Here is a 12108-nt window from a genome sequence, read left to right on the forward strand (position 1 = left end):
CATACATCTTAATTTTTTTTTTTCTTTTCTTTTTTACAAGAATACAGTCTTCTGTGATGGAGTTGCGACCTGGACATGGGCACCAGTGACCCCCCCTGCAACCTGAAAAGGAAGAAGTGAGTAAAGAAAATCGATGGATGGAATCCAGTCTTCTTTTTGTTTCAAAATGTAAAAATATCAATAAATGTTAATCATTGGATGTTTTTAGTTTTATAATTTCACACCTACTGGCCAGAAAAAGCCTCCTCTTACAAACTTACAGTGGCCCGTGGGCCACCAGTTGATAATGACAAGTGGAGCAGGTTTTGCAGCTCTGGACACGTTTAATTTAGTGACCGAAGGGGCAGAAATGTCTTTTGATCGTAAAGGTTGCAGAGCCCTGGTCTAGACGCAGCCACACACCAAAGTGGAAGTAGACACCTCGCGTATTTTAAAAGCCATCACGCGCACAAGACGGATGAATGGAGCACAGTAGTCCTTCGCGGTTCATTTGTCGCAGACTCGCTGTCACGGTTTTTCAAAATAAGAGTGGACATGACGCACAACTGGCTGATTGATGGATGAGCCGCACGATTGGCGTGAAATTTAAAATAAATTATTTTAAATTATTTAGCACCTGCTGCACCTTTGAGCAGCCCCCAGCTGCAGGAGAAGCTCCCTCCTGCAGCGCGTCATATCTCCGCCCTGCAGCAGAGGAGGGGGGCTCAGTAGGTCCAGGGAACAAGGCTCTGGGAAACGTCAGGTTTTTCACTACATCCGAGACCATTTCTGGTCTTTCTGTGGCAGCTGGAGAACCAGTTCCCACAGCGGGCTCAAAGGAACTGGTCCCAACACAAAACAAGTTTCTTTAAAATAAAGCGGACTTACCATCGATTCCCAGAACCTCCTGCTTCTGGTTCTCGGAGCACGGCTCGAACTTGTTGATGATCTCCAGGCAGTGATCTTTGGTCACTCTGGTCATCTGCAGAGAGAAGACGCGATAAAACAAACACGAAGTCAAATCAGAATCACACGGAGGCACGAGAGGAGCATACATGTTCGAGTTCTGTCTGTGCTGTGAGCTCGTCTGCAGCCCATCGATCAGATCTTTGATCGTCAATAAAAGAGGGCGGGGTCACTTTCTCTGCCGGGACACTCGGGCTCTTTGTAGCAATTTAAACCAAACCTCCCACTAAAATATAACGAAGCTACAAAAGTAAAACGAGAAGAAATCGTGACAATTCTGTTTTCATGCTGTGAAAATAAAACGATGTTGGCTCTTTGATCTTTTTACTTCTCAGAGCCTCGTGTTTTATTTCCAACATTAATCAGATATTTTCATCCGATTTAAGCGAATCCACCTCCTGCACGTTCCTCAGCTTCACACGTTTTAATCCAGTTTTCTGCTGCAGGAACAAACCAAAACGGAGACCTCGAACACTCGAGGGGTAAACGTCTAACCTGCAGGTACGATACGAGCAGAAACACCTGCAGGATCTGGGAATCCCATCAAACAGCCAGTCTGCCTCCCACACCGAAGAAAGGATTTGGTTTTTATTCACGGCACCAAAACACAGAATAAAGAGACAAATAATCCAGGTGGATTTAAATCTCCTCGTGAAGATCACTCATTAAAACCTCCCGCTTTGGACCAACTCAGCTGAAGATCAGCCGAGAGTTTCTCAAAACAGGAAGCTGTAAATGCGACACTGGATCAGGGTGATACTCTGACTCAGATCAAACATATTCAGCATGTTTCACCCCAGAAACTGAACCAAACCACAGAAATAAAGTAAATAAACACCTGGAAGTCCACAACTTGTTAGAAACACTTCATCTGAGCGCTCATGAACTCTCTTCACCAGAGCAGAGTCTCCACGCTGCAGGAAGCTGTGAATGAAAAGTCGTAAACGCCACAACGCTCACCTTCACATTAAAGCATCTCAAAAGCTGATGTCAAAATAAGAGTCTTTGGATTTGTGTGCAGAATGATTCAAACTGTTTGAGACATCTGACTTTTCTGAAGTGGCCTCAGGACGGTAAGTGGCGTCTCACTGGGCTGTCCAGAAGGTCTCAACTTCCACGAGGGTCGTAACGTCCTCATGAATACAGATCTTACTGTTCCATATTTTCCTAACAGAGAACTTTGCTCCCAGACTGCAGGTTTACTTGTGGTTCCTAGAGTTTCCAAAAGTATTATGGGAGGAAGATCTTTCAGTTCTCAGGCTCCTCTCTTGTGGAACCAACTTCCACTTTCTGTCCGTGAGGCTGACACATTGTCCAGTTTTAAGACTTTCCTTTTTGATAAATCCTATAGTTAGGGTCGGCTTTGGGTTCCTGAGCTATCCCTTAGTTATGCTGCTATAGACTTGGACTGCTGGAGGACAAACTGACCACATTTCCTCTCTCTGCTGCTGTCTTTACTTGTTCTACTCTTCCTGTTTGTATTTGTAATTATTTCTATCTTAACATGAGTTTGTCTTTCCTCCTATAGAAACCACACCTGGGTTATAGAAACACCTGGACTATAGAAACCACACCTGGACTATAGAAACACCTGGACTATAGAAACCACACCTGGACTATAGAAACCACACCTGGGTTATAGAAACACCTGGACTATAGAAACCACACCTGGACTATATAAAGTTCACCTGGAATATAGAAACCACACCCGACTATAGAAACCACACCCGGACTATAGAAACCACACCCAGACTATAGAAACCACACCTGGGTTATAGAAACACCTGGACTATATAAAGTTCACCTGGAATATAGAAACCACACCTGGACTATATAAAGTTCACCTGGACTATAGAAACCACACCCGGACTATAGAAACCACACCCGGACTATAGAAACCACATTTGGACTATAGAAACCACACCTGGACTATAGAAACCACACCTAGACAATAGAAAGAACACCTGGACCTGCCATTCTGTGTCCGTTCCTCCTTCCTGTCCTCTCAGACCCAGCCGGTGGAAGCAGCTGGACGCTCGTCCTGAGCCTGTTTCTGCTGGAGGTTTCTTCTTGTTAAAGGAAGGTTTTTCTTTCCACGGTCTCCTTAGTTCTAGCTCAGGATGGGACACAGACGAAGTGAAGCTTCAACACAATCTGCTGCTTCTTCAGAGAGAGAACTTTTACTAACGGTCTTCTTAATGTACGTGAATGTTTCTGTTCAGTGCATTGAGATGACTTCTGTTGTGACTTGGAGCTACAGAAATAAACAAGAGTTGATTTGAGATGGATCCCAGAAGCTGCAGCGCTCCGACTTGGGTTTTGAACAAGTTTAAAACATTTTGGAAAAGTCTGGTTGTGGGCGTCTCCAACCGGACTCAAACCCATCTGAACGTCGCCCCGGGCGTTTCAACCATCGCCGTTCATAAACCAGCCGTTTGCATCGCCTCATCCTTCATCCTCGGGTTCACGGCTTCTCGTTTTCTGAAGACGCTTCAGTTCTCGTCAGAGTTTCATCAAAACAGAAAACCAACAACCGCTCGGGAGGAAGGAGGTGGACAGTGATTTGCATGGGAGTTTACCTCGTAGAAAACCAGAGCAGCTGACTGCAGTTTAACATGTTTGGACTGAGAAAGTTCCTTGAAGAAGCAAAACATCTCAAACATCTTTTAAAAATACCTTCAGCATGTGGACAAACCGTCCTGAATGTAAACTACAGCAGTTATTGTTGTGCTTCCATCTGCACTGAACTTTTCAACACTTGTACTTCTGTTAGATGAGAGAGTGGCGTCGCCTGGGTTGAAGGGTTTCGATGATTTTGATCAAGTAAAAGTTTTGTTGCATTTCTCACCCCGCAGGCGACAGAAGGTTACATCATGCGCTGAGATGTGAAAGAAGCACGTATGTAGAGAATAATAAAGAAATAAAAGCCCTCCAGTGTGACCAATGACGCACTCGGGCAGACTCGTTTCGAACCTTTTGCTCGTTCTCCAGGAAGCGAGTCAGGTCGTCCGTGTCCAGGTGGTCTTTGTGGTTGCTGTAGGTGAGCATGAGGAGGTACAGGTCTCTGCGGGTCGACATCATCTTGTAGAACGAGCAGAACTCCTCGAAGCCCAACGTCCCCTGGTGGTCATCTGTATCTGCCTCCTGTGCACAAGGTAAGAGTAAAAAAAGATTTAATTTGTCGACTTTAAACCACAACAAGACCTTTGAGGAGTTCTCTTTGATGCTTCTTCACTCTCAAACTCTAGTTACAGATATTCTGGTTCAATTCTTCATCCTTTGTGCAATGCTGCTAAAACATAATCCAGTGTTCAGCCTGTAAAATACATTACACACACAAAAAAAAAACTTCTTTCCTCTACCAACTGTGGCACAGTGGCGCAGTGGTTTGTGCCATCCCCTCTCAGCTAAAAGGTTGCCAGTTTACCTCTTGACCTTTCTGTGTGGAGTTTACACGTTCTCCCCACGCTGCATCAGTTTTCATGCACGTTAGGTTCAATAACAACTCCAAATTGTCTTTAGGTGTGAGTGAATGTTGTCTCCTTCGTCTCCATGTGTCCCTGTGATGGACTGGAGACATGCCCAGGGTGTCCCCCACCTCTTGCTGCCAGGGAGGGTATAGACATGTCAAACTCGAGGCCCGAGGGCTAAATATAGCCCTTGTTTACGTAGGTCTGTCTCGATAACAAATTTTGCTGGGCGATTAATTAATCGTCTTAGAAATTATTGTGATAAACAATAATATTGTTGGAAATTTGACAATAATAATTGTAATAATTGTCAAATTTAAGAAGGAATGTGGGTTAGTTCTGCATTTAGTACCTTTTTGACCACCGGATGGCAGAACAAGACTGAAATGAAGGATGGATAGTGAGGGAGCGAGCAGCATGTCTCTAAGAAAAAGGGAGGGAGGCCCTTTGACGTGACATGAGCCGTCTCTCCTTCCTGTTTTATGGTTCTCAAAAAGGCGGATGCTCGGTGTGATTTGAGCCCTTTAGCATAACATTTATCACACAAAGCTTTTAATAAAAATTTAAAAATAAAATCGGTAAACAAGTTCTCAGCTTTTTGCAGAGAATAACTTTTTACACGAATGCACGGGTTTCAACCGTGAATTTTGGAGCTTTGACAAGACGGAGGTTTTTTCCTTGAGGTCGGCCTGTTAGCTTAGCTCGTAGCTTAGCTGCTTTTAACGATCCAAAAACGCAATTTTGGATCGTTTAAATGGATTTTAAAGAAAAGCGAAAAAGAGAAAGGGAGGGGTCAGTGAAGAACACCAGAGTTAAGACTTTTGTCATCCAGTGACTTCATTAGAGAGACATGAAGAAACGATAAAGCTGATAAATGAAAATAAGGTTGATAATCTTCATTAATAATGCAATTAATTATTAATTGTGACAGGCCTCTGTTAACATCTTATCTAGCCCCCCCAAGATGATATTTTAAAGGAATATACTTTTGTTGCTTCTCATTTTATTAAAAAATTTGCATTATGTATGTCGGAGTTCTAACAGCAGCTGGCCTGTTTGAACTTTCCCTTAATCTGATTTTGATATAGAAAAAGTGACGGGAATGTCAAATGAAACTCGTGAAACCTGTAACCATGAAAAGACGTTAGAAATCTGACTGGAGTTATTCCATCGACTGAAAGTGGCTGTTCGTTCGCAGTAATGCCTCTTTGCCTTTGGCAAGTGCAGCTCCACTCAGCTTTCGTCTTCTCCGTTCTCGTCAGGTGGAGGTGATTTACTACTAGAAAGGAGGCCAACCCGTTTTCTCGCTCAGTGGGCGGGGTAATCAACGCAAAGTGGGCAGGATTGTCAACGCAAAGTGGGCGGGATCGTCAAAGCAAAGTGGGCGGGATCGTCAAAGCAAAGTGGGCGGGATCGTCAACGCAAAGTGGGCGGGATCGTCAACGCAAAGTGGGCGGGATCGTCAATGCAAAGGTGTGGGGTCGTTACTGAAAAGTGGGCGGGATCATCAATACATAGGGCGGGATCATCGATGCAAAGGTGTGGGGTCGTCAATGAAAAGTGGGCGTGATCATCAATACAAAGTGGACAGGATCGTTAATGAAAAGTGGGCGTCATCATCAATGCAAAGTGGACAGGATAGTTAATGAAAAGTGGGCGGGATCATCAATACATAGAGGGCGGGATCATCAATGCAAAGTGAGCGGGATCATACCTGGTCTTTTGTGTGTTCAAGACACTCCACCCGTTGCAGTCCTTAATCGTTCTATAATTGGACTTTAATTTCTGTAGCTTATCTCTGCGGCGCTGCTCGAGTCCGGGTGTAGCCATGTTGCACCATCATCTCCGAGATATCTCAGTAAATGCGCTCATTTCTTGTGGTGCCGTCCGTCAACACGATGAAGTGGCAGTTTAGATGTAGTTTTCAGTTTTGCTGGGCGGGTTATCCAGTGACGCATCTCTGCAGTTTACTTGCGTTAAAATCGGCCCCTCAGAGCAGTCCGCTTGGAACCACAACAAGGTGGTCCACAAACCGGGCTGGGTGGGGTTGGTACCGGCAGCAGTCAGGCCCTTAACTGGTTCCGTGTCGTGTGTAGCTGAGAAGAGTTTAGACAGTGGCAAAGCGCCACACGTTTTAAATTTTGGCCAACTTGTGTAGGCGAGTTTGACACCCCTGGGGGGCGACAGCATTGCCACCTCACCTTCTGACTAAACTCAACACCGCAGGTATCGACCCACGAATTCACCTCAAGTTCAGAGAGATGTTCCTGCACAGCTGCGGCAGAAATAAAATGACTGTTGTTGGTTTGTCAATAACATTACAAAGATTTTGCTGCTTGGGCTTTTCTTCCTGCTTGTAACGAGCTACAATGAGCTTAAACAAAAAAAGGCACTGGGTCACATGATCCTCGCTTCAGATTGACCATAATGGCCTCCATATGCCGCACAGCACCGGAGGCGGCCCGATGACGTCCAGACCAGCTGGAGTTTGGCCTCCGAGCTGCTCAAAGTGATCCGAGAGCAGCAGATAGAAGCTAATACTCTGACCAGGCTCGTACGGGTCTGTTCTGAAAATAACTCGCTGAGGGACACTTACCACATATTAGTGTGTGGGTGGGGGTGTGTGGGGGGGTTGACCCTGTATGTTTAATTTTCTAATGGTCGCTTCCACAATGTGATGAACGGAGCTGAAAAGGATCAAAGTAAACAGCACTTGCTAATTCTTTTTATAGAAGAATTCGTGTCACTTGGGAGACATCGCAGACCCATAAAAAAACAACAACAAGCAGAGCAACGTCTTAAAACACACAAAGCTGCTCCTGTTCCCAACAGCCCCATTAATTATGCATGAACCTCCGCACTGAAGTTATTAGAGAGCTCGTTCTTTTATCTCCACCGCCTGAGTAAGAGCTCAGCAGTTGGATGCAGACAGAGGCTTAACCTTTCCATCCACACCTGAACTCCTCCAGTGATTAAACTCTCCGCCTTCAGCTCATTTATAAAAACACGGAGCTTAAATCCAACCCGTCGACGAGCCCCCATCAGTCACTGCAGAATAATGAAGACTCCCGATCAAAGCAAAACCGTTCTGATTGGAGATTATTTAATCCTGCAGTCTGAGACGGACACTTTCTGATCCGACAATTATTTAAACAAAAGTTATAAATGCTATAAATTATGTTATAAATACTGATGCTGTAGACAGGAAGGATCTCTAAAGGTCCATCCCACAGTGGATCCCAAGAAACTGGTTGCAGATGCCGTCCGATCCGTCCACCCAGACTCGGCTGGCCCCTCGGTTTCCCTGGGTTGTAGGACCGCCCGAATGCCAGGCAGAACTCCTCCCAGAGCGATGACCACTCCTCCCAGCAGTCTGCTGAGCTCCTCGTCGCTGCAGCCAGCCAGCTGTAGGTGCCGAGGGACGATCCTGTCCTTCTGCTGTCATGAGCCGTGTTTCCTGCTAGTTCCAGGATCTCAGTGGTCAGACACTTGAGCACAGCTGGCAGGTAGATGAGGATGCATCCAAAGAACATCCTTTTCAACTCTTTTGAGATTTGGGGCTGTAGTTGAGATATTTGAGCTTTTTAGATGTTAATCAGCTGCTGGATGTAGATGACCACCTTGTTGCCATGGTTACGCATCATAAATGTCCAAAACTAAAAAAAAGTTTCAGTAAAAATCCTTCCAGCTGCACAGCATCTGATACCAGAGGAAACAATCATCCAAAAGATGTGATTTACATCCAGAAAAAGAGGAACTGAAGTTTCCAAAAGCAAAATCTCAGAATGAAAGTATCAGAGCTGCTCCAACATGCAGCCACCTGGAGCGGCGCTGCTCTAGAACTTAAAGCTGGAGTGATGAAAATATTTGGCGACACGCTGTCTACCGGTGGTAACAAGTCCACCTGAAGTTTTGTTAACCATCTCGGATCAGAAGTTTTGGTTCGGACAAGACTTAGTTTTAATGTTGACCTTGATATGTGACCTTGAAGCCAGAGTGATTAAAACTATGTGACATTTTGTCTAGAGATGTTTCATGATCAAGTTTAATAAAGTATCTTGAGCGGATCAGAAGTTTTGGTCTGGACAACAGAACGTTTACGGGCAGAGGCTGCACCGCAACACGTTCTTCTGACGGGCGTATAAAAATAAAAGTGACAGAGGTCTGAATACTTTGTAGATAAACGATGAGATAAAATGAGACAAGTCATTGATTTCAGGGGAAATCTTGTTACTTTCACCACAACACTAAATCAAAAGGCCACAGCCGTCTCTAGGTCTGACTCATTCCTCCCGTCTCACTTCAGACACAAGACGGGTTAGCCTCCTAACGGGGAAAGACGGTAACTGGGTTGAGCCCAGAAAGCAGCCGACACAAATCTTCACTGATGTCTGAAGACGCGCTCAGAGCCAGATCACCCCCCCTCCCCCCGCTTTACACCGGGGCCATCTGTGTCCCGGTGGGACCATATGGACCTCTGGACTTCCTGTTAGTGGGCCGTCTGGTCAATCCGTGGAAAGGAGGCCAAACAAACACGTTTAACATGTTGACACGTTAATCCCTGTTGGGTCGTTGGCCAACATCTGCAGCAGTCAGGGTGTCGGCACCGATCAGTCACAATCCGCCAGGAAGGAAGTGCTTACGGCAGATTTGAGGAGGCTAATTCCCCAACATCAACACAAAGATGCTGCGTTTGGTAGTGATGTGCAGATTGATACTAAAATATTGATGCTATCGATACCAGAACTTTTCGCTCTAGAATCGATTCTTAATTCAAACTATTGATACTTCAGTCATTTCATGCTATGCATAAAATTAACAGAAAGACGGTGGAAAGTAACTAAACTATTGAGATCTTGACTAAATGATGCACGGCTGGTGGGAACTACTTTTTCTTCCGACTGGGTAAGAGTGTAATGCGTGTAATCAGAACAGCACGCTGCTCGTCAGTCTTTAGGGTACGGGCATTTTCAGTCATGGGCCCCAAACTCTGGAACAACTCGCCCCCCAACAGTAGGCAGGCCACCTCCCTTCCTCACTTCAAATCCATGTTAAAAACATCTGTTCTCACACACAGGCATTTCACACAGTGTGAACTGATTTAGTATTTGTTTTGAGATAGAGATATAGAGACAGAGATATAGATATAGAGATGGAGATAGAGATATAGCGATAGATAGAGCTAGAGATAGATCGAGATAGATAGAGATCAACAGAGATCAACAGAGATCACTAGAGAGCGATGGAGAGAGATTTAGATATTCTAAACAATGTTTCTAAACTCTCTAAAAGAGCACACAATGTGATTTCAGCTCTCTGCCTCCTCTGCTCTTTGCCACCTGCTAGCGCTCTTGGCCACGCCCACTTCTCCACTCTGTACGGAGAACAGCTGATCAGCTGCAGCAGGAAGTTTATCCTGCAGCAGTAAGGGCTGCACGAATGTGCAGCAGGTACTAAATAATTGAAAATTTATTTTGAATAAAAATTCCACGCCGATCGTGCAGCTCATCCATCAATCAGCCAGTTGTGTGTCATGTCCACTCTTATTTTGAAAAACCGCGATAGAGCGAGTCCGCGATAAACAAACCGCGAAGTAGCGAGGACTACTGTAGTATAAAAGATGGATAAAAATATAACGTATCTTAAAAACACATTTTATTATTTAAGATATTTAATTATTTATTTTAATAGTTTTATGATTTTCCTTATTTTGTTAGTGTTTGAATCACCATTTTCAAAAGTTTGTATAATTGTGCTTTTAGTGATATGAATCAGAAGTTCTGGCAGGAACAAGACGGAGAATAAACTAATCCATTCGCCTTCGGTGGGCGTATAAGACACTGAAGAACGTCTTCAGGACTCCAGTCAGAACAACAGACTGTGGTATCTGGAGTAAACCTTCAGCTGTCAGAGTCGTTACATTTTATTCAGCTCAGCGTTAGCTGCAGGAGCAGCTGCGTTCAGCATCTCAGGTCTGAGGCGACACTTTTCAAAGTGCTGCCTGCAGACGGTACAGATGCTGCATCGACGTGCATCAACAACTTTATCTGGCGCCGCTCGTTTCTTTCCTTCACAGACAAACTGCCACCGAAGGAAACAAACCGGCTGGTATTAAAGCTGCAGCTGAGCTTTACTGTGCAGAAGCCCTGGTGAGCCGTTTGGGTTTGTTGCGCTCGGTACCTTGAACATCTGCTTGACCTTCTGTCGAGGCAGGTTCACGTTGAGTTTGTGCAGAAGCTGAAGAACCTCGCTGATGCTCAGACTGCCGTCGCCGTTCTTATCGGCCTCAGTGAACGTCTGTTTCAGCCACGTAGAAAAACAACAAGCTAAAGAAAGTTCAAGTTCATTTTCTGTTTCAACCAAAACGTTTCGCTGCAAAAAGAAAATCTAAAGCAGACGTTTCTGCGAGCTTCTGTATGACTGAAGGATATTGGTCGCGGGTGCGCTGCCTCTTTGCCAGACTGTCCTCGTCGCTGATTCCTGCCATCAGGTACTTCAGTCCGGTGATCCAGGTCCGGGCCTCCTCGCCGGTGCCGGACACCAGGTCCAGGGACTCCATGTGTTCGCCATAATACAGGCTGAAGCAACAGTTTGGGTCGAAGCTGCCCTCGGAGTACCGCTGGAAGATCTCCGATTGTTTGCCCTCGCAGACCTCACAGATGGAGTCGATGGAAACTGAGGAAACAGGAAGTAAAGAATTCAGTGAAAATAAAAGAGAACGCTGAACTGTTTTTCTGTTTTAATCTTATTATTGTGTCGGGCGGCGCCTCGTGGGGCTGTGGCTTTTGGCCTCTAGTTGGAGACAAAAATATTACAAGACAATACTCAGATTTCACGTGGAATCCTTGGAGCTCCAGTTACATTTAGACTTGTAAACAGCTGCAGATACAACCAATTCTGAAAACATCTGGACGTTGTGTAAAATGTAAATAAAATTAAATAAAGAGCAAATCTCAAACCACTCATAGTGGAACAAAGAAAAACCATCAAATGTTTAAACTAAGAAACTGAACCTTTTATAAAAGCAAATAAGAAATTTGAATTTCATGGCAACATTTAAAAAAAGTTGATTCATCAAGGCAACAAAAGGCTGGAAAATTAAGTGATCCAAATAAATGGAAAGGAGAACATTTTACAACTCATTAAAAGGTAAACAACGGGCAGTAAAGCCCCCAGTATACTCCTGCGTACGTCCATACGTGGAGGTACGCGCGTGCCCCCCAGGGCATGTCCGTGCAAAGCTCAAATTTTACGACCGCGTACGCAGTGTTGCACAATAAACTGTCCGGCGACGCACTGTTTTGTATGAGACACAAATGTATTAAATTCCTCTTCTTCATCCCTGATCTGGCCTTTTGTTTTTTTGCCAAGAGGCAGTGATCTCTTCCTCCTCCGTTGATGCCATGACTGAAATGGAGAGAAATGAAATAATTTGTCACGAGCAAATTAAACTCAGGTCCAGTGTGGCTGCGGGAGGGTCTGGAGATTTCCTGGGGGGCTGGTCAGATGTGTGGGCTGCAGAGCCAGCGCTCCCAGTTTAAAAAAATTTTTTTTTTTAATATTTTTATTAACATATAAACAGAACACCGCTGCGGCTGAGGCTGCCAGCGCTTTTTTTGTTGACCTGTCAATCAATCCAGTAGGCGTGTCAGCAAATGACCAATCGGCGACCTCAATTTGTCTCGAAGGCAAA

General features: G+C 44.9%; 1 protein-coding gene across 1 annotated transcript in view; it reads right to left on the reverse strand.

Annotated features, from left to right (window-relative positions):
• LOC119417353 (1-phosphatidylinositol 4,5-bisphosphate phosphodiesterase eta-2) overlaps window positions 1-12108 on the reverse strand; it is a 116573-nt gene that overhangs the window by 30685 nt on the left and 73780 nt on the right. Inside the window, exons 3-6 of the mRNA XM_037684558.1 lie at window positions 10854-11090; window positions 10596-10741; window positions 3919-4089; window positions 868-961 (exon numbers count right to left, since the gene is read on the reverse strand). Of these exons, the coding sequence (XP_037540486.1) occupies window positions 868-961; window positions 3919-4089; window positions 10596-10741; window positions 10854-11090 (648 nt within the window). The remainder of the gene's footprint in view (window positions 1-867; window positions 962-3918; window positions 4090-10595; window positions 10742-10853; window positions 11091-12108) is intronic.

Source organism: Nematolebias whitei, chromosome 11, assembly GCF_014905685.2.
Source record: "Nematolebias whitei isolate Nwh7 chromosome 11, NemWhi1, whole genome shotgun sequence".
In the NCBI taxonomy this organism is placed as follows: domain Eukaryota; kingdom Metazoa; phylum Chordata; class Actinopteri; order Cyprinodontiformes; family Rivulidae; genus Nematolebias; species Nematolebias whitei.